We start from the raw sequence: 27492 nt of genomic DNA, 5'->3' as shown, positions 1-27492 counted from the left end.
GACCATGTTGCCTCTCTTAGGTATGCTACTGGGAATAAGAAACACCGGTAGGTCGTCAGCTCACACACACACAGACACAGACAGACCATGTTGCCTCTCTGAGGTATGCTACTGGGAATAAGAAACACCAGTAGGTCGTCAGCTCACACACACAGACACAGACAGACCATGTTGCCTCTCTGAGGTATGCTACTGGGAATAAGAAACACCGGTAGGTCGTCAGCTCACACACACACAGACACAGACAGACCATGTTGCCTCTCTGAGGTATGCTACTGGGAATAAGAAACACCAGTAGGTCGTCAACTCACACACACACAGACACAGACAGACCATGTTGCCTCTCTGAGGTATGCTACTGGGAATAAGAAACACCGGTAGGTCGTCAGCTCACACACACACAGACACAGACAGACCATGTTGCCTCTCTGAGGTATGCTACTGGGAATAAGAAACAAGTGATGAAAATGACTCTTGCACACACGTTCACTTTTGCACACGGTCGTGTGAGCCGTCCTCCATTTCACTTCACTTACATCTCATGATCGGTTATGTCTTCATCAGGATGTGGCTAGGGCTCGCCACACGTCTGTGTGTAACATCAGATTCACACCATTGCACACTTGAAAGCACTGCAAACAGTTCAGGTACATCAAGATTGAACCATGTACTCAATATAGGGTATTTATTGTCTTACAGTATTTCAGATATTGGACTAAACCTGTCTGTTCCACTTCTGTCCCCCTCTCCCCCCTGTGTCTGTCACTCCGTCCCCACCAGGCTATCTGACAGGCAGTGAGGACTACTTCAGTCACCAGCGCTGCAGTCATGTCCCTCTCCTGAACGTGACCCGCTGTGCCCTGGACCTGAGAGAGGGGGAGGAGGTTGCTACGGGATACACAGGGACCTACTCCACTCAGCTGTTTACTGACCGGGTTACCAGCATCATCGCTAAACACAACTCCAAAAAGGTAACGGTACACACACGCACACACACACACACACACACACATGCCCACACACTCTTTCTGTCCTTCTTCCTCTGTGTAGCCTTGAAAAATGAAGCGAGACTAGAATAATGTTCATGGCCGGTGTGTGTTCTCCTGTCCTGCCCTGTCCTGCCCTGTCCTGCCTTGTCCTGTCCTGCCCTGCCCTGCCCTGTCCTTCCCTGTCCTGTCCTGCCCTGTCCTGCCCTGTCCTCTCCTGTCCTGTCCTGTCTTGCAGCCCCTCTTCCTCTACGTGGCTCTTCAAGCGGTCCACGCCCCTCTACAAGTTCCAGAGCGCTACGTCGCCCCCTACAGTTTCATAAAGGACCCGAACCGCAGGCTGTATGCTGGTATGGTGTCCGCTATGGACGAGGCTGTGGGCAACATTACGCTGGCACTGCAGGAGACCGGCCTCTGGGACAACACTGTACTGGTCTTCTCTACAGGTACATAACAAGAGCTTGTGTGTGTGCGGTTGAATTCAGACAGAGACATTTTATAGAGCATAGTCCCTGGACCTTCCCACACTTGAGTCAACAGCAAACAGTGCTTTGTGCTTACCTTGAAAACCCTATGGTGTGGAAGCAGGATTAATCCCGGACCCTGGAGGACAGAGTTAGAATGGTTTGTATTATCTGCCTCATATCCTGTGAATGAATGTTTATAGGTCTGCTGACATCTCACTTATCCTGGCCCTCTCTCTTTCCCCATCGACAGTAACATGTTGTGTTGCTGGGGTGTGAGGTGTTATTCTGGCCCTCTCTCTTTCCCCATCGACAGTAACATGTTGTGTTGCTGGGGTGTGAGGTGTTATTCTGGCCCTCTCTCTTTCCCCATCGACAGTAACATGTTGTGTTGCTGGGGTGTGAGGTGTTATTCTGGCCCTCTCTCTTTCCCCATCGACAGTAACATGTTGTGTTGCTGGGGTGTGAGGTGTTATTCTGGCCCTCTCTCTTTCCCCATCGACAGTAACATGTTGTGTTGCTGGGGTGTGAGGTGTTATTCTGGCCCTCTCTTTTCCCCATCGACAGTAACATGTTGTGTTGCTGGGGTGTGAGGTGTTATTCTGGCCCTCTCTCTTTCCCCATCGACAGTAACATGTTGTGTTGCTGGGGTGTGAGGTGTTATTCTGGCCCTCTCTCTTTCCCCATCGACAGTAACATGTTGTGTTGCTGGGGTGTGAGGTGTTATTCTGGCCCTCTCTCTTGCCCCATCGACAGTAACATGTTGTGTTGCTGGGGTGTGAGGTGTTATTCTGGCCCTCTCTCTTTCCCCATCGACAGTAACATGTTGTGTTGCTGGGGTGTGAGGTGTTATTCTGGCCCTCTCTCTTGCCCCATCGACAGTAACATGTTGTGTTGCTGGGGTGTGAGGTGTTATTCTGGCCCTCTCTCTTTCCCCATCAACAGTAACATGTTGTGTTGCTGGGGTGTGAGGTGTTATTCTGGCCCTCTCTCTTTCCCCATCAACAGTAACATGTTGTGTTGCTGGGGTGTGAGGTGTTATTCTGGCCCTCTCTCTTTCCCCATCGACAGTAACATGTTGTGTTGCTGGGGTGTGAGGTGTTATTCTGGCCCTCTCTCTTTCCCCATCGACAGTAACATGTTGTGTTGCTGGGGTGTGAGGTGTTATTCTGGCCCTCTCTCTTTCCCCATCGACAGTAACACGTTGTGTTGCTGGGGTGTGAGGTGTTATTCTGGCCCTCTCTCTTTCCCCATCGACAGTAACACGTTGTGTTGCTGGGGTGTGAGGTGTTATTCTGGCCCTCTCTCTTTCCCCATCGACAGTAACACGTTGTGTTGCTGGGGTGTGAGGTGTTATTCTGGCCCTCTCTCTTTCCCCATCGACAGTAACACGTTGTGTTGCTGGGGTGTGAGGTGTTATTCTGGCCCTCTCTCTTTCCCCATCGACAGTAACACGTTGTGTTGCTGGGGTGTGAGGTGTTATTCTGGCCCTCTCTTTCCCCATCGACAGTAACATGTTGTGTTGATGGGGTGTGAGGTGTTATTCTGGCCCTCTCTTTTCCCCATCGACAGTAACATGTTGTGTTGCTGGGGTGTGAGGTGTTATTCTGGCCCTCTCTCTTTCCCCATCGACAGTAACATGTTGTGTTGCTGGGGTGTGAGGTGTTATTCTGGCCCTCTCTCTTGCCCCATCGACAGTAACATGTTGTGTTGCTGGGGTGTGAGGTGTTATTCTGGCCCTCTCTCTTTCCCCATCGACAGGAACATGTTGTGTTGCTGGGATGTGAGGTGTTATTCTGGCGCCCTCTCTTTCCCCATCGACAGTAACATGTTGTGTTGCTGGGGTGTGAGGTGTTATTCTGGCCCTCTCTCTTTCCCCATCGACAGTAACATGTTGTGTTGATGGGGTGTGAGGTGTTATTCTGGCCCTCTCTCTTTCCCCATCGACAGTAACATGTTGTGTTGCTGGGGTGTGAGGTGTTATTCTGGCCCTCTCTTTCCCCATCGACAGTAACATGTTGTGTTGCTGGGGTGTGAGGTGTTATTCTGGCCCTCTCTCTTGCCCCATCGACAGTAACATGTTGTGTTGCTGGGGTGTGAGGTGTTATTCTGGCCCTCTCTCTTTCCCCATCGACAGTAACATGTTGTGTTGCTGGGGTGTGAGGTGTTATTCTGGCCCTCTCTCTTTCCCCATCGACAGTAACATGTTGTGTTGCTGGGGTGTGAGGTGTTATCCTGGCCCTCTCTCTTTCCCCATCGACAGTAACATGTTGTGTTGCTGGGGTGTGAGGTGTTATTCTGGCCCTCTCTCTTTCCCCATCGACAGTAACATGTTGTGTTGCTGGGGTGTGAGTGTTATTCTGGCCCTCTCTCTTTCCCCATCGACAGTAACATGTTGTGTTGCTGGGGTGTGAGTGTTATTCTGGCCCTCTCTCTTTCCCCATCGACAGTAACATGTTGTGTTGCTGGGGTGTGAGTGTTATTCTGGCCCTCTCTTTTTCCCCATCGACAGTAACATGTTGTGTTGGCCCTCTCTTTTTCCCCATCGGGTTGTGTGCTGGTGTTATTCTGGCCTCTCTCTTTCCCCATCGACAGTAACATGTTGTGTTGCTGGGGTGTGAGGTGTTATTCTGGCCCTCTCTTTCCCCATCGACAGTAACATGTTGTGTTGCTGGGGTGTGAGGTGTTATTCTGGCCCTCTCTCTTGCCCCATCGACAGTAACATGTTGTGTTGCTGGGGTGTGAGGTGTTATTCTGGCCCTCTCTTTCCCCATCGACAGTAACATGTTGTGTTGCTGGGGTGTGAGGTGTTATTCTGGCCCTCTCTCTTTCCCCATCGACAGTAACATGTTGTGTTGCTGGGGTGTGAGGTGTTATTCTGGCCCTCTCTCTTTCCCCATCAACAGTAACATGTTGTGTTGCTGGGGTGTGAGGTGTTATTCTGGCCCTCTCTCTTTCCCCATCAACAGTAACATGTTGTGTTGCTGGGTGTGAGGTGTTATTCTGGCCCTCTCTCTTTCCCCATCGACAGTAACATGTTGTGTTGCTGGGGTGTGAGGTGTTATTCTGGCCCTCTCTCTTTCCCCATCGACAGTAACATGTTGTGTTGCTGGGGTGTGAGGTTATTCTGGCCCTCTCTCTTTCCCCATCGACAGTAACATGTTGTGTTGCTGGGGTGTGAGGTGTTATTCTGGCCCTCTCTCTTTCCCCATCGACAGTAACATGTTGTGTTGCTGGGGTGTGAGGTGTTATTCTGGCCCTCTCTCTTTCCCCATCGACAGTAACACGTTGTGTTGCTGGGGTGTGAGTGTTATTCTGGCCCTCTCTCTTTCCCCATCGACAGTAACACGTTGTGTTGCTGGGGTGTGAGTGTTATTCTGGCCCTCTCTCTTTCCCCATCGACAGTAACATGTTGTGTTGCTGGGGTGTGAGGTGTTATTCTGGCCCTCTCTCTTTCCCCATCGACAGTAACATGTTGTGTTGATGGGGTGTGAGGTGTTATTCTGGCCCTCTCTCTTTCCCCATCGACAGTAACATGTTGTGTTGCTGGGGTGTGAGGTGTTATTCTGGCCCCTCTCTCTTTCCCCATCGACAGTAACATGTTGTGTTGCTGGGGTGTGAGGTGTTATTCTGGCCCTCTCTCTTTCCCCATCGACAGTAACATGTTGTGTTGCTGGGGTGTGAGGTGTTATTCTGGCCCTCTCTCTTTCCCCATCGACAGTAACATGTTGTGTTGCTGGGATGTGAGGTGAGAATGTTGTGTTGATTCTGAGCCCTTATTCTGGCCCTCTCTTTTCCCCATCGACAGTAACATGTTGTGTTGCTGGGGTGTGAGGTGTTATTCTGGCCCTCTCTCTTTCCCCATCGACAGTAACATGTTGTGTTGCTGGGGTGTGAGGTGTTATTCTGGCCCTCTCTCTTTCCCCATCGACAGTAACATGTTGTGTTGCTGGGGTGTGAGGTGTTATTCTGGCCCTCTCTCTTTCCCCATCGACAGTAACATGTTGTGTTGCTGGGGTGTGAGGTGTTATTCTGGCCCTCTCTCTTGCCCCATCGACAGTAACATGTTGTGTTGCTGGGGTGTGAGGTGTTATTCTGGCCCTCTCTCTTTCCCCATCGACAGTAACATGTTGTGTTGCTGGGGTGTGAGTGTTATTCTGGCCCTCTCTCTTTCCCCATCGACAGTAACATGTTGTGTTGCTGGGGTGTGAGGTGTTATTCTGGCCCTCTCTCTTTCCCCATCGACAGTAACATGTTGTGTTGCTGGGGTGTGAGTGTTATTCTGGCCCTCTCTCTTTCCCCATCGACAGTAACATGTTGTGTTGCTGGGGTGTGAGGTGTTATTCCGGCCCTCTCTCTTTCCCCATCGACAGTAACATGTTGTGTTGCTGGGGTGTGAGGTGTTATTCCGGCCCTCTCTCTTTCCCCATCGACAGTAACATGTTGTGTTGCTGGGGTGTGAGGTGTTATTCCGGCCCTCTTTCCCCATCTAACATTTGTGTTGCTCCCCCTCTCTCTTTCCCCATCGACAGTAACATGTTGTGTTGCTGGGGTGTGAGGTGTTATTCTGGCCCTCTCTCTTTCCCCATCGACAGTAACATGTTGTGTTGCTGGGGTGTGGGTGTTATTCTGGCCCTCTCTCTTTCCCCATCGACAGTAACATGTTGTGTTGCTGGGGTGTGAGGTGTTATTCTGGCCCTCTCTCTTTCCCCATCGACAGTAACATGTTGTGTTGCTGGGGTGTGAGGTGTTATTCTGGCCCTCTCTCTTTCCCCATCGACAGTAACATGTTGTGTTGCTGGGGTGTGAGGTGTTATTCTGGCCCTCTCTCTTTCCCCATCGACAGTAACATGTTGTGTTGCTGGGGTGTGAGGTGTTATTCTGGCCCTCTCTCTTTCCCCATCGACAGTAACATGTTGTGTTGCTGGGGTGTGAGGTGTTATTCTGGCCCTCTCTCTTTCCCCATCGACAGTAACATGTTGTGTTGCTGGGGTGTGAGGTGTTATCCTGGCCCTCTCTCTTTCCCCATCGACAGTAACATGTTGTGTTGCTGGGGTGTGAGGTGTTATTCTGGCCCTCTCTCTTTCCCCATCGACAGTAACATGTTGTGTTGCTGGGGTGTGAGGTGTTATTCTGGCCCTCTCTCTTTCCCCATCGACAGTAACATGTTGTGTTGCTGGGGTGTGAGGTGTTATTCTGGCCCTCTCTCTTTCCCCATCGACAGTAACATGTTGTGTTGCTGGGGTGTGAGGTGTTATTCTGGCCCTCTCTCTTTCCCATCGACAGTAACATGTTGTGTTGCTGGGGTGTGAGGTGTTATTCTGGCCCTCTCTCTTTCCCCATCGACAGTAACATGTTGTGTTGCTGGGGTGTGAGGTGTTATTCTGGCCCTCTCTCTTTCCCCATCGACAGTAACATGTTGTGTTGCTGGGGTGTGAGTGTTATTCTGGCCCTCTCTCTTTCCCCATCGACAGTAACATGTTGTGTTGCTGGGGTGTGAGTGTTATTCTGGCCCTCTCTCTTTCCCCATCGACAGTAACATGTTGTGTTGCTGGGGTGTGAGGTGTTATTCTGGCCCTCTCTCTTTCCCCATCGACAGTAACATGTTGTGTTGCTGGGGTGTGAGTGTTATTCTGGCCCTCTCTCTTTCCCCATCGACAGTAACATGTTGTGTTGCTGGGGTGTGAGGTGTTATTCTGGCCTCTCTCTTTCCCCATCGACAGTAACATGTTGTGTTGCTGGGGTGTGAGTGTTATTCTGGCCCTCTCTCTTTCCCCATCGACAGTAACATGTTGTGTTGCTGGGGTGTGAGTGTTATTCTGGCCCTCTCTCTTTCCCCATCGACAGTAACATGTTGTGTTGCTGGGGTGTGAGTGTTATTCTGGCCCTCTCTCTTTCCCCATCGACAGTAACATGTTGTGTTGCTGGGATGTGAGGTGTTATTCTGGCCCTCTCTCTTTCCCCATCGACAGTAACATGTTGTGTTGCTGGGGTGTGAGGTGTTATTCTGGCCCTCTCTCTTTCCCCATCGACAGTAACATGTTGTGTTGCTGGGGTGTGAGGTGTTATTCTGGCCCTCTCTCTTTCCCCATCGACAGTAACATGTTGTGTTGCTGGGGTGTGAGGTGTTATTCTGGCCCTCTCTCTTTCCCCATCGACAGTAACATGTTGTGTTGCTGGGGTGTGAGGTGTTATTCTGGCCCTCTCTCTTTCCCCATCGACAGTAACATGTTGTGTTGCTGGGGTGTGAGGTGTTATTCTGGCCCTCTCTCTTTCCCCATCGACAGTAACATGTTGTGTTGCTGGGGTGTGAGGTGTTATTCTGGCCCTCTCTCTTTCCCCATCGACAGTAACATGTTGTGTTGCTGGGGTGTGAGGTGTTATTCTGGCCCTCTCTTTTCCCCATCGACAGTAACATGTTGTGTTGCTGGGGTGTGAGGTGTTATTCTGGCCCTCTCTCTTTCCCCATCGACAGTAACATGTTGTGTTGCTGGGGTGTGAGGTGTTATTCTGGCCCTCTCTCTTTCCCCATCGACAGTAACATGTTGTGTTGCTGGGGTGTGAGGTGTTATTCTGGCCCTCTCTCTTTCCCCATCGACAGTAACATGTTGTGTTGCTGGGGTGTGAGTGTTATTCTGACCCTCTCTCTTTTCCCCATCGACAGTAACATGTTGTGTTGCTGGGGTGTGAGGTGTTATTCTGGCCCTCTCTCTTTCCCCATCGACAGTAACATGTTGTGTTGCTGGGGTGTGGGTGTTATTCTGGCCCTCTCTCTTTCCCCATCGACAGTAACATGTTGTGTTGCTGGGGTGTGAGGTGTTATTCTGGCCCTCTCTCTTTCCCCATCGACAGTAACATGTTGTGTTGCTGGGGTGTGAGGTGTTAATCTGGCCCTCTCTCTTTCCCCATCGACAGTAACATGTTGTGTTGCTGGGGTGTGAGGTGTTATTCTGACCCTCTCTCTTTCCCCATCGACAGTAACATGTTGTGTTGCTGGGGTGTGAGGTGTTATTCTGGCCCTCTCTCTTTCCCCATCGACAGTAACATGTTGTGTTGCTGGGGTGTGAGGTGTTATTCTGGCCCTCTCTCTTTCCCCATCGACAGTAACATGTTGTGTTGCTGGGGTGTGAGGTGTTATTCTGACCCTCTCTCTTTCCCCATCGACAGTAACATGTTGTGTTGCTGGGGTGTGAGGTGTTATTCTGGCCCTCTCTCTTTCCCCATCGACAGTAACATGTTGTGTTGCTGGGGTGTGGGGTGTTATTCTGGCCCTCTCTCTTTCCCCATCGACAGTAACATGTTGTGTTGCTGGGGTGTGAGGTGTTATTCTGGCCCTCTCTCTTTCCCCATCGACAGTAACATGTTGTGTTGCTGGGGTGTGAGGTGTTAATCTGGCCCTCTCTCTTTCCCCATCGACAGTAACATGTTGTGTTGCTGGGGTGTGAGGTGTTATTCTGACCCTCTCTCTTTCCCCATCGACAGTAACATGTTGTGTTGCTGGGGTGTGAGGTGTTATTCTGGCCCTCTCTCTTTCCCCATCGACAGTAACATGTTGTGTTGCTGGGGTGTGAGGTGTTATTCTGGCCCTCTCTCTTTCCCCATCGACAGTAACATGTTGTGTTGCTGGGGTGTGAGGTGTTAATCGTTCCCCCTGAATGCCAGTTGTTGTTTTCCCCCAGTGTGTACCGCTTATATTTTAGGCTGTTTTCTTCTGCTTCGTGTGTGTGTGTGTGTGTGTGTGTGTGTGTGTGTGTGTGTGTGTGTGTGTGTGTGTGTGTGTGTGTGTGTGTGTGTGTGTGACTCTCTCCACTCTCTGTAGTTTACATGTGTTTGTGGAACACTGGGTTTTTATGAAGTGTCAGACGTGAACAGATCCCAACTCTGTGAGCAGTTAAAGACGGAGTAATCACTCTTAATGTCTCCGGGCAGGACACAGAGAATTTTCCATCAGCACCACAGAGCCAGTTCACATGGAGGGACAGGAGTAGCTGGGAAGTTTGGCTTTAAAGTGACAGTGGATAAAGCCTATGTTTACTCTGTTCTCTGCACTGCGCTACACAGCCAGTTGAACGAGCTGCATAGCTCTTTTTGATTCACCAGAGCGGACGAGTCACCATCATCTGTGGTGTGTCATAGTACCAGCAGGTATTATTTTCATCGCTTCAGGTGACTCGCACCCTAAACTCATACCATGCTGACAGTCTGAACAATTTCAGTCATTTCCAGAGTTACCACTAGAGGTCAGCATGTCCTTGTATCTGACTGGTTTATTCTGTCTCTGTAGAGGAGCCTTATCACGCAGCTGGGAGCCATTAGGAAACGGAGTCCTGAGTTGAGCGGCTCCCAGCAGCCGCAGACCCTCAGACAAGTGTGAGCAGTGAGCAGTGAGCAGGGGGAAGTCAAGATGTGCCGTGGAGGCCTACTGTTAAAGGCAATGGTGTGTAATCAGAAATCTACCAACATTGACCTAATTTACCAGTGTAGAGGCCCCCTTTAACATTATGTAGGAGGAGCACTTGTCAATACATACCACTGTTCCCAGCACTGGGTTTTGGTTGATAGGAAGATGGATCCATATGACAATAGATGCTTGTGTCACCCATTTGATTCTATGTTTCCGTTTGAGTGTGTGATTCAACAGAGAGGCTGGTTGGATTCCTCTAAATCTGGGCCTGTTAATGGCTTGTGTCTGAAGCTTCTAGTCAGATGCAGCTTCGAAGGTGGAGGAGGGGGGGGGGATCACGTTTTTTTTCTGTCGTTCGGAGTAGCATGGCTTTACAGGATTATTAGAAGTTAGGAACAATGCTATAAGGGGTAGGGGAGAGGTTTGTGTCTGTGTTGGGCTCAGGTATGTGGCCTGCTTCTCTAGTTCGCATCTTAACCCTTACCGTTAAACTCTGCTTGTTGGGCAAAGATTGTGAAAAGCTTTTACATGTAGAGAATGACGTTTGTGAGTCGAGGTGATAAAACCTGTATATTCATGGTTTTGCTCTTTAGTCGAGAATATACTGTGAATGAATCATTACTGTTTCATGCCCCACCAAGGCTTACTGCTTGCTGAGTCACAGTGTGTGAGCTAACTAACGGCCTACACAGTATGTCTCACCCCAGCCCTGTTCAGACATAAACACACGGTTTAGAAACGTTTGGAGGAGCACTCAGAGAGATTCCTTAGCGATGAAACTCTCTGTTAGCTAACTGGCGCACTGGGGTCTTACTGTAAGAGAGAGCTGGGGAGAAAGAAAGGATAGGAGCGAGTCTGTGAGAGAGAACAGGAAAGAGAGGGAGAGGGTGTGAGAGAGAAAGGATAGGAGCGAGTCTGAGAGAGAACGGGAAAGAGAGGGAGAGGGTGTGAGAGAGAAAGGATAGGAGCGAGTATGTGAGGGAGAACGGGAAAGAGAGCGAGGGGTGTGAGAGAGAAAGGATAGGAGCGAGTCTGTGAGGGAGAATGGGAAAGAGAGGGAGAGGGTGTGAGAGAGAAAGGATAGGAGCGAGTCTGTGAGGGAGAACGGGAAAGAAAGGGAGAGGGTGTGAGAGAGAAAGGATAGGAGCGGGTGTGTGAGTAAGAGTTGGAGAGAGAGAAGGAAAGAGGGAGAGAGCTGGCATAGAGAAGGAGCAGAAACAGTTTGAAAATGAATTAGTGAAGAGAGGGCTCTCTTTTGAGAACAGCCTGGAAGCTGCAGAGACTACTTCCTGAACTCACATGGCGCTCCTCTCTTTTTCTTCCCCTCCTTTCCTCCCCCTCTCCTCTCTCTAGCGCAGGGAGAGCCCAGGGTGAATGGTCTATTTTGTTTATACTGGACTAGCCTCTAGGGAGGATGACTGTCTGTCTGTCTGTCTGAGAAGCATAGACAAAATGAAAAGACACAGGAAGAGGGAGACAAATTTGTTTAATTTGAAAAAAAAAACGTTTTATGTATTTGCAAAGCTAGAACTTAGTCATCAAACAACCTTTTGTGTATGGATCAGTTCCATGAACCCTGACCCCAAGAGCCGTGGCCATTGGTCGATCCACCCGCCATGACTCGCAGCTTGCAGGAAGTTCCTCAATCTAAGAGACGGTGGCCATGTTTCATCTCCACCTCCCTCCTGTCTCTCTGCCTTGAGGGAGTTCCTCTGTCTCTCTGCCTTGAGGGAGTTCCTCTGTCTCTCTGCCTTGAGGGAGTTCCTCTGTCTCTCTGCCTTGAGGGAGTTCCTCTGTCTCTCTGCCTTGAGGGAGTTCCTCTGTCTCTCTGCCTTGAGGGAGTTCCTCTGTCTCTCTGCCTTGAGGGAGTTCCTCTGTCTCTCTGCCTTGAGGGAGTTCCTCTGTCTCTCTGCCTTGAGGGAGTTCCTCTGTCTCTCTGCCTTGAGGAGGGAGTTCCTCTGTCTCTCTGCCTTGAGGGAGTTCCTCTGTCTCTCTGCCTTGAGGGAGTTCCTCTGTGAGCGTTGTGCTTCGGAGGTCTAACCACTGTGTTGTCCATGGGATGAATCCACTTGGCATCACTGTTAAGCCTCACTATACAAATCCCCTCAGAACTCCTAGATCTAGTCGTAGTGCTTATCAAGCACGCTGTACTCTCATGGTGAATTCAATGTGTCATCTTGGAATTGATGTGTCATTTGTGCATCAGTCAGGGGAAAGGGAAAGAACAAACAGTGTTTTTATGAGGAGGAGTTGAAAGGTAGCTTTGGTTTGGCTCTCCAGTCACTTGACAATGACACCCATAATCTGTTCCCCTCACGTGTCATCAGTAATAAAATGGCTGCCTTGCTCTAATCAGTGGAGAGGGATTCTTTCTTACCCTCTGTCAGTGATATCCAATCAGAATCAAATCAAACTTTCTATCAAATGCATTTACGTAAACACCATAATACACTTTTCAGTAGAATGACGTCCCTCTCTCTCTGCCTTTATCTTTCTCTCTCTCTCCAGATAACGGGGGTCAGACTCTGGCGGGGGGTTCTAACTGGCCTCTGAGAGGCAGGAAGTGGTCACTGTGGGAGGGTGGGGTTAGGGGCGTTGGCTTCGTGACTAGCCCTCTGCTGAAACAACCTGGGACCGTCAGCCGCCAACTCATACACATCTCTGATTGGCTGCCGACACTGGTGGGCCTGGCCGGGGGCTCGACCGATGGGACGAAGCCACTGGACGGCTATAATGTGTGGAACGCTATCAGGTAAGCCTGGAGTGGGGGGTGTGTGTGCGCACCTTGTCATCATTTCTGAGTTGTTTATGTGAGTCTGTCCTACACTCTGGCCAGACACTTCAGGAGTTTCATACGTCTCAGATCAGCTCAAATATTTCCTTGTGTTTGACAGCTCCTCTCTCCTCTCCTCTCCCCTTTCCTCCTCCTCTCTTTTTTTCCCCCTCCCTCCCACTGACCAATCTGTCGCCCTCTCTGGTCTTTCAATAAGCTCTTTGTTACCGGGACGATGGGACTTCAAAGAGAAGGAAATTCCATCACTCATTTTCACACAAATTTGGAGTCGCTCCTTTTCTCTCTCTCTCTCTCTCTCTCTCTCTCTCTCTCTCTCTATATATATATATATATATATAGCGCCTGTCCCTCTCTTACTCTGTCACTCCTGACTTATCATACAAGTCATAAAGTCATTGACCACTTAAAGGGGGGCCGGTGTCCAGGACAAGACTTACATAAGCTAGCCAGAAGCTTTCAAAATCACTAAGGCGATCCATTGCCTTCATTCTGCGTGAGTGACACATTAGATTCGTAAACTAAAAGCAGACACAATGAAAGTGGGTTGAATTGAGGCCTGCAGCAGAAACCCACAGCCTGTGGTTTCCCACAAACAACTGCTCTCAGTCCAGCCCTCTCTCCTATTGGCTGTGGCTGGCCACCTGTCTGTTTCATTACCTTTTGTCTGGTGTGTTTTGACTGTGTACGTGTCGTCGTGTGTCCTTAGCCCTATTGGCTACTGAAACACATTCCTTTTTGTTTGTCTTTTATGGTCCTAGTCTGCTTTGAGTGCTGTGTGATTGTTTGTTTGTGTGTGTGTGTGTGTGGGGGGGGGTTCTGGATCAAAAAAGGGGCTTAGGTGGTGGGTGTAGCAGGGGGTGTGGGGGTCACGTTTCTCTATGGAACTGTGAGATTGTTGCATATTTCATGCCATTCTACATATTGTGCAATGTAGCTGAGAGAACATTTAGCTGTTTTAAAGCTCATTTCCTGCATTTCTATACATTTTGCAATGGCTAATCCTGCGTTCTTTTGCTCAAACGTAGTAACAAAATACATACTGCTTGTTTTTGGAATTGATTTATTCTCCCTGACTGGCTTTTATGTTGGTTCTCAAAGATGATCTTATTGAATTATTTTGGAGTAAGGCTGTAATGTAACAAAATGTGGACCAAGTGAAGGGGTTGGAATACTTTCTGAATGCACTGCAGAGCCATTATCTTTTCTACATACTTTATATCATAAAAAATATATATATGTTTTTGGTCATTTAAGTTTACACTGAAAAAATGTTACCCTCCCAAAAAGCTCAGCAACATGTGAATTGAGAAAGTTATTCTTGCTGTGTATTAGCGCACGCTGCGGTCACTCTGTGGTCCAGTGTGGTCAAAGCCTGGGACCGCTTTATGAACGTAGATGTCTGCTTTAGATTTCCAGACCCTTCTGGGGTAGTCGAGAGACGGACTGAAAGTGTGTCGTGACGGTTGTTCTTTGTCTTCCAGTAAAGGTCACGCTTCACCCAGACTGGAGCTGCTACACAACATTGACCCTCTCTACGTTGACATGGGTTGTTTCTTTGTCTTCCAGTAAAGGTCACGCTTCACCCAGACTGGAGCTGCTACACAACATTGACCCTCTCTACGTTGACATGGGTTGTTTCTTTGTCTTCCAGTAAAGGTCACGCTTCACCCAGACTGGAGCTGCTACACAACATTGACCCTCTCTACGTTGACATCGGTTGTTTCTTTGTCTTCCAGTAAAGGTCACGCTTCACCCACACTGGAGCTGCTACACAACATTGACCCTCTCTACGTTGACATCTTTGTCTTCCAGTAAAAGGTCACGCTTGTTTCTTTGTCTTCCAGTAAAGGTCACGCTTCACCCAGACTGGAGCTGTCTTCCAGTAAAGGTCACGCTTCACCCAGACTGGAGCTGCTACACAACATTGACCCTCTCTACGTTGACATCGCTCCATGTGAGTCACCCGCTCGATCACCACCACGTATTGCATGTTTCACTTTTACAGTCATTATGGTCACCTTCATCCAGTACACAGTGGTTCATATTGACAACGCAACTACAGGCACAGAGCACTGAATTCCTCTGAGTACTGTTTCAGTGTCCGTTGCAGTAGTATAAAGTACTTAAGTAAAAAATACTTGAATGTACTACTTAAGTCGTTTTTTGGGGGTTTCTGTACTTTACTTTACTATTTATATTTTTGCTTCACATTTGCTTTTACTTCATCACATTCCTAAATAAAATGGTGTACTTTTTACTCCATACATTTTTCCTGACACCCAAAAGTGCTCGTTACATTTTGAATGCTTAGCAGGACAGAGAAATGCTCTAATTCACACACTGATCATGAAAACATCCCTGGTCATCCCTACTGCCTCTGATCTGTCAGACTCACTAAACACATGCTTAGTTTCTAAATGATATCTGGGTGTTGGAGCGTGCCCATGGCTATCCGTAACTTTTTTTAAAACAAGGAAATGGTGCCGTCTGGTTTGCTTAACGTAAGGAATTTAAAATTATTTCTACTTTTACTTAAGTATATTTGAGAAATTACATTTGACTTTTGATACTTAAGTATATTTAAAACCAAATACTTTTCAACTTTTACTCAAGTAGTATTTTACTGGGTAACCTTCACTTTTTCTTGAGTAATTTTCTATTAAGGTATCGTTACTTCAACTCAAGTATGACAGTTGGGTAATTTGCTGGTAATGAAGTCGTCAGCACTACTTTGTTTAGTTTCAAATGATTCACATTGGACCGTTATATTATGATTTCATATTCCACACAAAACACAGCCAAGACACACTCGAACAGAAGTGTGTGTCCCGGTGCGTGAGCAGCACTGTGCACACACACACACACACACACACACACACACACGCCACTGGACCCTTTCAAACGTTAAGGTCTGCTTGGTTCATAGAGAGATGATGTCATTCTCCTGTAATGGCTGCCTGATTCCCTAACACAAAGCCCAAATCCCCTTCAGTGTGTGTGTGATGTCTATAAAAGTTTTGATTAATGCAGTGATGAAAAGGCTCCGCTCCAGATGGGGGAGGGGGGAGTGACACAATTACATTCCTCCGAGCCAGAACGTGTGTGTGTGCGCGTGTGTGATTTCATGTTCGTTATGCGTCTGATTCAGTCTAACCTAACCTCTGGTCTGCTTCCACTCTGACTACTACATGATGTATCCGTCCACGTCATTAGTGACAGCCGTGTTCCTATTTCCCAACACTTGAATCAAATGAACGTATCATCAGGGGGGGAGATTGATCACTAGAGTTGCCACTGCTCAGATGTGTAGATGATGTGTTGAGCATCAGGGAGTGATCAGGTGGCTGACTGACTGAGTGAATAAGTGACTGGACATGAGGAGTCACAGCCTTTAGAGTCTCAGTCTCACTCTCTTCTGAAGGAGACAGACAGTTGAATAGATGCTGATCTAGGGTCGGTTTTGTATTTACTCCTCCTCGTGGTAAAAGTTGGGTTGTGGGAGGGACAGCTGGTCCTAAATCTGTGCCTGAGGGCAACTTATACCTGGAGCCATAAGTCATCAGACAGACTCTGACAGGAGCAAGACGATAAAACATGTTCAGACTGTGGTATCACCTGGGAACTTAACGGCCCTCGGGCTCTCTCTCTGTCTCTGACTCAGAGGGGTTGGGTGAAATGCGGAAGGCACATTTCAGTAGAATACATTGTTGTACAACTGACTAGGTATCCCCCCTTTCCCTTTCTGTATCTCGCTATCTTCTCCCTTTCTCTCTCTCTGCCGTTGTCTCTCATTGCCGCTGTCGATCTCTCTCTCTTTCTGTGTCTCTCTCTTTCTGTGTCTCTCTCTTTCTGTGTCTCTCTCTCCCTGTCTACCTCTCCCTGTCTACCTCTCCCTGTCTACCTCTCCCTGTCTCTCTCTCCCTGTCTCTCTCTCCCTGTCTCTCTCTCCCTGTCTCTCTCTCCCTGTCTACCTCTCCCTGTCTCTCTCTCCCTGTCTACCTCTCCCTGTCTCTCTCCCTGTCTACCTCTCCCTGTCTCTCTCTCTCCCTGTCTCTCTCTCCCTCTTTAGTGTGTTTGAGATTGGTCAGTGTGTGTGTTCTGTGTCTCTCTCTCCCTCTTTAGTGTGTTTGAGATTGGTCAGTGTGTGTGTTCTGTGTCTCTCTCTCCCTCTTTAGTGTGTTTGCGATTGGTCAGTGTGTGTGTTCTGTGTCTCTCTCTCCCTCTTTAGTGTGTTTGAGATTGGTCAGTGTGTGTGTTCTGTGTCTCTCTCTCCCTCTTTAGTGTGTTTGAGATTGGTCAGTGTGTGTGTTCTGTGTCTCTCTCTCCCTCTTTAGTGTGTTTGAGATTGGTCAGTGTGTTGTGTTCTGTGTCTATGTGAGGGGATATAGACGTGTGTTGTGTCCGGGTCTGGTCAGCATCACGTTGGTGTGTGTTTATCATTGTTGCCCTTGTGTTTTCCACTCACTCACCAGCAGTACCACCTAGTACCCAGTCACACCATCAGTACCACCTAGTACCCACTCATCAGCAGTACCACCTAGTACCCACTCATCAGCAGTACCACCTAGTACCCACTCACCAGCAGTACCACCTAGTACCCACTCACCATCAGTACCACCTAGTACCCAATAACACCACCAGTACCACCTAGTACCCAGTCACCACCAGTACCACCTAGTACCCAGTCACCATCAGTACCACCTAGTACCCAGTCACCAATAACACCACCAGTACCACCTAGTATCCAGTCACCACCTAGTACCCACTCACAACCAGTACCACCTAGTACCCAGTCACCAGCAGTACCACCTAGTACCCAATAACACCACCAGTACCACCTAGTACCCAGTCACCATCAGTACCACCTAGTACCCAGTCACCAATAACACCACCAGTACCACCTAGTACCCAGTCACCAGCAGTACCACCTAGTACCCAGTCACCAATAACACCACCAGTACCACCTAGTACCCAGTCACCAGCAGTACCACCTAGTACCCAGTCACCAATAACACCACCTAGTATCCAGTCACCATCAGTACCACCTAGTACCCAGTCACCAATAACACCACCAGTACCACCTAGTATCCAGTCACCATCAGTACCACCTAGTACCCAGTCACCAATAACACCACCTAGTACCCAGTCACCAATAACACCACCTAGTATCCAGTCACCATCAGTACCACCTAGTGCCCACTCACCAATAACACCACCAGTACCAGCTAGTACCCAGTCACCAATAACACCACCAGTACCACCTAGTACCCAGTCACCACCAGTACCACCTAGTATCCAGTCACCACCAGTACCACCTAGTACCCAGTCACCACCAGTACCACCTAGTACCCAGTCACCACCAGTACCACCTAGTACCCAGTCACCAATAACACCACCAGTACCCAGTCACCAATAACACCACCAGTACCACCTAGTACCCAGTCACCAGCAGTACCACCTAGTACCCAGTCACCAATAACACCACCAGTACCACCTAGTACCCAGTCACCAGCAGTACCACCTAGTACCCAGTCACCAATAACACCACCTAGTATCCAGTCACCATCAGTACCACCTAGTACCCAGTCACCAATAACACCACCAGTACCACCTAGTATCCAGTCACCATCAGTACCACCTAGTACCCAGTCACCAATAACACCACCTAGTACCCAGTCACCAATAACACCACCTAGTATCCAGTCACCATCAGTACCACCTAGTGCCCAGTCACCAATAACACCACCAGTACCACCTAGTGCCCACTCACCAATAACACCACCAGTACCAGCTAGTACCCAGTCACCAATAACACCACCGGTACCACCTAGTACCCAGTCACCACCAGTACCACCTAGTATCCAGTCACCACCAGTACCACCTAGTACCCAGTCACCACCAGTACCACCTAGTACCCAGTCACCACCAGTACCACCTAGTACCCAGTCACCACCAGTACCATCTAGTACCCAGTCACCAATAACACCACCAGTACCACCTAGTACCCAGTCACCAATAACACCACCAGTACCACCTAGTACCCAGTCACCACCAGTACCACCTAGTACCCAGTCACCAATAACACCACCAGTACCACCTAGTACCCAGTCACCACCAGTACCACCTAGTATCCAGTTACCACCAGTACCACCTAGACCCAGTCACCACCAGTACCACCTAGACCCAGTCACCAGTACCACCTAGTACCCAGTCACCACCAGTACCACCTAGTACCCAGTCACCAATAACACCACCAGTACCACCTAGTACCCAATAACACCACCAGTACCACCTAGTACCCAGTCACCACCAGTACCACCTAGTACCCAGTCACCAATAATACCATCAGTGCCACCTAGTACCCAGTCACCACCAGTACCACCTAGTACCCAGTCACCACCAGTACCACCTAGTACCCAGTCACCAATAACACCACCAGTACCACCTAGTATCCAGTCACCATCAGTACCACCTAGTACCCAGTCACCAATAACACCACCTAGTACCCAGTCACCAATAACACCACCTAGTATCCAGTCACCATCAGTACCACCTAGTGCCCAGTCACCAATAACACCACCAGTACCACCTAGTGCCCACTCACCAATAACACCACCAGTACCAGCTAGTACCCAGTCACCAATAACACCACCAGTACCACCTAGTACCCAGTCACCACCAGTACCACCTAGTATCCAGTCACCACCAGTACCACCTAGTACCCAGTCACCACCAGTACCACCTAGTACCCAGTCACCACCAGTACCATCTAGTACCCAGTCACCACCAGTACCACCTAGTACCCAGTCACCAATAACACCACCAGTACCACCTAGTACCCAGTCACCAATAACACCACCAGTACCACCTAGTACCCAGTCACCACCAGTACCACCTAGTACCCAGTCACCAATAACACCACCAGTACCACCTAGTACCCAGTCACCACCAGTACCACCTAGTATCCAGTTACCACCAGTACCACCTAGACCCAGTCACCACCAGTACCACCTAGACCCAGTCACCAGTACCACCTAGTACCCAGTCACCACCAGTACCACCTAGTACCCAGTCACCAATAACACCACCAGTACCACCTAGTACCCAATAACACCACCAGTACCACCTAGTACCCAGTCACCACCAGTACCACCTAGTACCCAGTCACCATCAGTACCACCTAGAACCCAGTCACCACCAGGACTACCTAGTACCCAGTCACCATCAGTACCACCTAGTACCCAGTCACCAATAACACCACCAGTACCATCTAGAACCCAGTCACCACCAGGACCACCTAGTACCCAGTCACCAATAACACCACCAGTACCAGCTAGTACCCAGTCACCAATAACACCACCAGTACCACCTAGTGCCCAGTCACCACCAGTACCACCTAGTACCCAGTCACCACCAGAACCACCTAGTACCCAGTCACCACCAGTACCACCTAGTACCCAGTCACCACCAGTACCACCTAGTACCCAGTCACCAATAACACCACCAGTACCATCTAGTACCCAGTCACCAATAACACCACCAGTACCATCTAGTACCCAGTCACCAATAACACCACCAGTACCAGCTAGTACCCAGTCACCACCAGTACCATCTAGTACCCAGTCACCAATAACACCACCAGTACCACCTAGTACCCACTCACCAATAACACCATCAGTACCATCTAGAACCCAGTCACCACCAGGACTACCTAGTACCCAGTCACCATCAGTACCACCTAGTACCCAGTCACCAATAACACCACCAGTACCATCTAGAACCCAGTCACCACCAGGACCACCTAGTACCCAGTCACCAATAACACCACCAGTACCAGCTAGACCCAGTCACCACCAGTACCACCTAGTACCCAGTCACCACCAGTACCACCTAGTACCCAGTCACCAATAACACCATCAGTACCACCTAGTACCCAGTCATCACCAGTAACACCTAGTACCCAGTCACCACCAGTACCACCTAGTACCCAGTCACCACCAGTACCACCTAGACCCAGTCACCAATAACACCACCAGTACCACCTAGTACCCAGTCACCAATAACACCACCAGTACCACCTAGTACCCAGTCACCACCAGTACCACCTAGTACCCAGTCATCACCAGTACCACCTAGTACCCATTCACCACCAGTACCAGTTAGTACTCAGTCACCACCAGTACCACCTAGTACCCAGTCACTACCAGTACCACCTAGTACCCAGTCATTACCAGTACCCCATAGTACCCAGCCACCAGGACTACCTAGTACCCAGTCACCATCAGTACCACCTAGTACCCAGTCACCAATAACACCACAAGTACCACCTAGTACCCAGTCATCACCAGTACCACCTAGTACCCAGTCACCACCAGGACCACCTAGTACCCAGTCACCATCAGTCCCACCTAGTACCCAGTCACCAATAACAGTACCACCAGTACCCAGTCACCAGCAGTACCACCTAGTACCCAGTCACCACCAGTACCACCTAGTACCCAGTCACCAATAACACCACCAGTACCACCTAGTACCCAGTCACCATCAGTACCACCTAGTACCTACCCAGTCACCAATAACACCACCAGTACCACCTAGTACCCAGTCACCAGCAGTACCACCTAGTACCCAGTCACCACCAGTACCACCTAGTACCCAGTCACCAATAACACCACCAGTACCACCTAGTACCCAGTCACCATCAGTACCACCTAGTACCCAGTCACCATCAGTACCACCTAGTACCCAGTCACCATCAGTACCACCTAGGACCCAGTCACCACCAGTACCACCTAGTACCCAGTCACCATCAGTACCACCTAGTACCCAGTCACCATCAGTACCACCTAGTACCCAGTCACCATCAGTACCACCTAGTACCCAGTCACCAATAACACCACCAGTACCACCTAGTACCCAGTCACCACCAGTACCACCTATTACCCAGTCACCAATAACACCACCAGTACCACCTAGTACCCAGTCACCATCAGTACCACCTAGTACCCAGTCACCAATAACACCACCAGTACCACCTAGTACCCAGTCACCACCAGTACCACCTAGTACCCAGTCACCACCAGTACCACCTAGACCCAGTCACCACCAGTACCACCTAGACCCAGTCACCAGTACCACCTAGTACCCAGTCACCACCAGTACCACCTAGTACCCAGTCACCAATAACACCACCAGTACCCAGTCACCAATAACACCATCAGTACCACCTAGTACCCAGTCATCACCAGTACCACCTAGTACCCAGTCACCACCAGTACCACCTAGTACCCAGTCACCATCAGTACCACCTAGTACCCAGTCACTAATAACACCACCAGTACCACCTAGTACCCAGTCACCACCAGTACCACCTAGTATCCAGTCACCACCAGTACCACCTAGTACCCAGTCACCACCAGTACCACCTAGTACCCAGTCACCACCAGTACCACCTAGTACCCAGTCACCACCAGTACCACCTAGTACCCAGTCACCACACCACCAGTACCAGTCACCAATAACACCAGTACCACCTAGTACCCAGTCACCACCAGTACCACCTAGTACCCAGTCACCAATAACACCACCAGTACCACCTAGTACCCAGTCACCAGCAGTACCACCTAGTACCCAGTCACCAATAACACCACCTAGTACCAGTCACCATCAGTACCACCTAGTACCCAGTCACCAATAACACCACCAGTACCACCTAGTATCCAGTCACCATCAGTACCACCTAGTACCCAGTCACCAATAACACCACCAGTACCACCTAGTACCCAGTCACCACCAGTACCACCTAGTACCCAGTCACCAATAACACCACCAGTACCACCTAGTACCCAGTCACCAATAACACCACCAGTACCACAGTCCCAGTCACCACCAGTACCACCTAGTACCCAGTCACCAATAACACCATCAGTACCACCTAGTACCCAGTCACCACCAGTACCACCTAGTACCCAGTCACCACCAGTACCACCTAGACCCAGTCACCACCAGTACACCATCAGTACCACCTAGTACCCAGTCACCACCAGTACCACCTAGTACCCAGTCACCAATAACACCACCAGTACCCAGTCACCAATAACACCATCAGTACCACCTAGTACCCAGTCACCACCAGTACCCAGTCACCATAGTACCCCCAGTCACCAATAAGTCACCACCAGTACCACCTAGTACCCAGTCACCAATAACACCACCAGTACCACCTAGTACCCAGTCACCACCAGTACCACCTAGTACCCAGTCACCACCAGTCACCACCACCTAGTACCCAGTCACCACCAGTACCACCTAGTACCCAGTCACCACCAGTACCACCTAGTACCCAGTCACCAATAACACCACCAGTACCCACACCAATAGTACCACCTAGTACCCAGTCACCAGCAGTACCACCTAGTACCCAGTCACCAATAACACCACCAGTACCACCTAGTACCCAGTCACCAGCAGTACCACCTAGTACCCAGTCACCAATAACACCACCTAGTATCCAGTCACCATCAGTACCACCTAGTACCCAGTCACCAATAACACCACCAGTACCACCTAGTATCCCTAGTCACCAATAACACCAGTACCACCTAGTCACCCAGTCACCAATAACACCAGTACCACCTAGTACCCAGTCACCAATAACACCACCACCAGCTAGTACCAGTCACCAATAACACCACCGTACCACCTCAGTACCACCTAGTACCACAGTCACCAATAACACCACCAGTACCACCTAGTAGTCACCACCAGTACCACCTAGTACCCAGTCACCACCAGTACCACCTAGTACCCAGTCACCACCAGTACCACCTAGTACCAGTACCACCTAGTACCCAGTCACCACCAGTACCACCTAGTACCCAGTCACCACCAGTACCACCTAGTACCCAGTCACCACCAGTACCACCTAGTACCCAGTCACCAATAACACCACCAGTACCACCTAGTACCCAGTCACCACCAGTACCACACCACCAGTACCACCTAGTACCCAGTCACCACCAGTACCACCTAGTACCCAGTCACCAATAACCACCAGTACCACCTAGTACCACCTACCACCTAGTACCCAGTCACCACCAGTACCACCTAGTACCCAGTCACCAATAATACCAGTACCACCTAGTACCAGTCACCACCAGTACCACCTAGTACCCAGTCACCACCAACACCACTAGTACCAGTCCCAATAACCCAGTACCACCTAGTACCCAGTCACCACCAGTACCACCTAGTACCCAGTCACCAATAACACCACCTAGTACCCAATCACCACCAGTACCACCTAGTACCCAGTCACCACCAGTACCACCTAGTACCCAGTCACCAATAACACCACCAGTACCACCTAGTACCCAGTCACCACCAGTACCACCTAGTACCCAGTCACCAATAACACCACCAGTACCACCTAGTACCCAGTCACCACCAGTACCACCTAGTACCCAGTCACCACCAGTACCACCTAGTACCCAGTCACCACCAGTACCACCAGTAGTCACCAGTCACCACCAGTACCATCTAGTACCCAGTCACCACCAGTACCACCTAGTACCCAGTCACCAATAACACCACCAGTACCACCTAGTACCCAGTCACCAATAACACCACCAGTACCACCTAGTACCCAGTCACCACCAGTACCACCTAGTACCCAGTCACCAATAACACCACCAGTACCACCTACCCAGTCACCACCAGTACCACCTAGTACCCAGTCACCACCAGTACCAGACCCAGTCACCACCAGTCACCAATAACACCACCACCAGTACCACCTAGTACCCAGTCACCACCAGTACCACCTAGTACCCAGTCACCAATAACACCACCAGTACCACCTAGTACCCAGTCACCACCAGTACCACCTAGTACCCAGTCACCACCAGTACCACCTAGTACCCAGTCACCAATAACACCACCAGTACCACCTAGTACCCAGTCACCACCAGTACCACCTAGTACCCAGTCACCACCAGTACCACCTAGTACCCAGTCACAGTACCACCTAGTACCCAGTCACCACCAGTACCACCTAGTACCCAGTCACCAATAACACCACCAGTACCATCTAGTACCCAGTCACCAATAACACCACCAGTACCATCTAGAACCCAGTCACCACCAGGACCACCTAGTACCCAGGACCACCTCACCAATAACACCACCAGTACCACCTAGTACCCAGTCACCAATAACACCACCAGTACCACCTAGTACCCAGTCACCACCAGTACCACCTAGTACCCAGTCACCAATAATACCATCAGTGCCACCTAGTACCCAGTCACCACCAGTACCACCTAGTACCCAGTCACCACCAGTACCACCTAGTACCCAGTCACCAATAACACCACCAGTACCACCTAGTACCCAGTCACCACCAGTACCACCTAGTACCCAGTCACCAATAACACCACCAGTACCATCTAGTACCCAGTCACCAATAACACCACCAGTACCATCTAGAACCCAGTCACCACCAGGACCACCTAGTACCCACTCACCAATAACACCACCAGTACCACCTAGTGCCCAGTCACCACCAGTACCACCTAGTACCCACTCACCAATAACACCATCAGTACAATCTAGAACCCAGTCACCACCAGGACTACCTAGTACCCAGTCACCATCAGTACCACCTAGTACCCAGTCACCAATAACACCACCAGTACCATCTAGAACCCAGTCACCACCAGGACCACCTAGTACCCAGTCACCAATAACACCACCAGTACCAGCTAGTACCCAGTCACCAATAACACCACCAGTACCACCTAGTGCCCAGTCACCACCAGTACCACCTAGTACCCAGTCACCACCAGAACCACCTAGTACCCAGTCACCAGTACCACCTAGTACCCAGTCACCACCAGTACCACCTAGTACCCAGTCACCAATAACCACCAGTACCACCTAGTACCCAGTCACCAATAACACCACCAGTACCACCTAGTACCCAGTCACCAATAACACCACCAGTACCACCTAGTACCCAGTCACCACCAGTACCACCTAGTACCCAGTCATCACCAGTACCACCTAGTACACACCACCAGTACCAGTTAGTACTCAGTCACCACCAGTACCACCTAGTACCCAGTCACTACCAGTACCACCTAGTACCCAGTCATCACCAGTACCACCTAGTACCCAGTCACCACCAGTACCACCTAGTACCCAGTCACCATCAGTACCACCTAGTACCCAGTCACCAATAACACCACCAGTACCACCTAGTACCCAGTCACCACCAGTACCACCTAGTATCCAGTCACCACCAGTACCACCTAGTACCCAGTCACCACCAGTACCACCTAGTACCCAGTCACCACCAGTACCACCTAGTACCCAGTCACCACCAGTACCACCTAGTACCCAGTCACCAATAACACCACCAGTACCCAGTCACCAATAACACCACCAGTACCACCTAGTACCCAGTCACCAGCAGTACCACCTAGTACCCAGTCACCAATAACACCACCAGTACCACCTAGTACCCAGTCACCAGCAGTACCACCTAGTACCCAGTCACCAATAACACCACCTAGTATCCAGTCACCATCAGTACCACCTAGTACCCAGTCACCAATAACACCACCAGTACCACCTAGTATCCAGTCACCATCAGTACCACCTAGTACCCAGTCACCAATAACACCACCTAGTACCCAGTCACCAATAACACCACCTAGTATCCAGTCACCGTCAGTACCACCTAGTGCCCAGTCACCAATAACACCACCAGTACCACCTAGTGCCCACTCACCAATAACACCACCAGTACCAGCTAGTACCCAGTCACCAATAACACCACCGGTACCACCTAGTACCCAGTCACCACCAGTACCACCTAGTATCCAGTCACCACCAGTACCACCTAGTACCCAGTCACCACCAGTACCACCTAGTACCCAGTCACCACCAGTACCACCTAGTACCCAGTCACCACCAGTACCATCTAGTACCCAGTCACCAATAACACCACCAGTACCACCTAGTACCCAGTCACCAATAACACCACCAGTACCACCTAGTACCCAGTCACCACCAGTACCACCTAGTACCCAGTCACCAATAACACCACCAGTACCACCTAGTACCCAGTCACCACCAGTACCACCTAGTATCCAGTTACCACCAGTACCACCTAGACCCAGTCACCACCAGTACCACCTAGACCCAGTCACCAGTACCACCTAGTACCCAGTCACCACCAGTACCACCTAGTACCCAGTCACCAATAACACCACCAGTACCACCTAGTACCCAATAACACCACCAGTACCACCTAGTACCCAGTCACCACCAGTACCACCTAGTACCCAGTCACCAATAATACCATCAGTGCCACCTAGTACCCAGTCACCACCAGTACCACCTAGTACCCAGTCACCACCAGTACCACCTAGTACCCAGTCACCAATAACACCACCAGTACCACCTAGTATCCAGTCACCATCAGTACCACCTAGTACCCAGTCACCAATAACACCACCTAGTACCCAGTCACCAATAACACCACCTAGTATCCAGTCACCATCAGTACCACCTAGTGCCCAGTCACCAATAACACCACCAGTACCACCTAGTGCCCACTCACCAATAACACCACCAGTACCAGCTAGTACCCAGTCACCAATAACACCACCAGTACCACCTAGTACCCAGTCACCACCAGTACCACCTAGTATCCAGTCACCACCAGTACCACCTAGTACCCAGTCACCACCAGTACCACCTAGTACCCAGTCACCACCAGTACCATCTAGTACCCAGTCACCACCAGTACCACCTAGTACCCAGTCACCAATAACACCA

The 27492-nt window shown here is 49.9% G+C and overlaps 1 protein-coding gene across 1 annotated transcript in view; it reads left to right on the top strand.

Annotated features, from left to right (window-relative positions):
• arsb (arylsulfatase B) overlaps nt 1–27492 on the top strand; it is a 50326-nt gene that overhangs the window by 6682 nt on the left and 16152 nt on the right. The window contains exons 3-6 of the mRNA XM_029620154.2: nt 781–971; nt 1225–1432; nt 12363–12606; nt 14532–14602. Of these exons, the coding sequence (XP_029476014.1) occupies nt 781–971; nt 1225–1432; nt 12363–12606; nt 14532–14602 (714 nt within the window). The remainder of the gene's footprint in view (nt 1–780; nt 972–1224; nt 1433–12362; nt 12607–14531; nt 14603–27492) is intronic.

Source organism: Oncorhynchus nerka, linkage group LG19 (genome assembly GCF_034236695.1).
Source record: "Oncorhynchus nerka isolate Pitt River linkage group LG19, Oner_Uvic_2.0, whole genome shotgun sequence".
Lineage (NCBI taxonomy): Eukaryota > Metazoa > Chordata > Actinopteri > Salmoniformes > Salmonidae > Oncorhynchus > Oncorhynchus nerka.
This window is presented reverse-complemented; position numbering and strand designations above follow the sequence as displayed.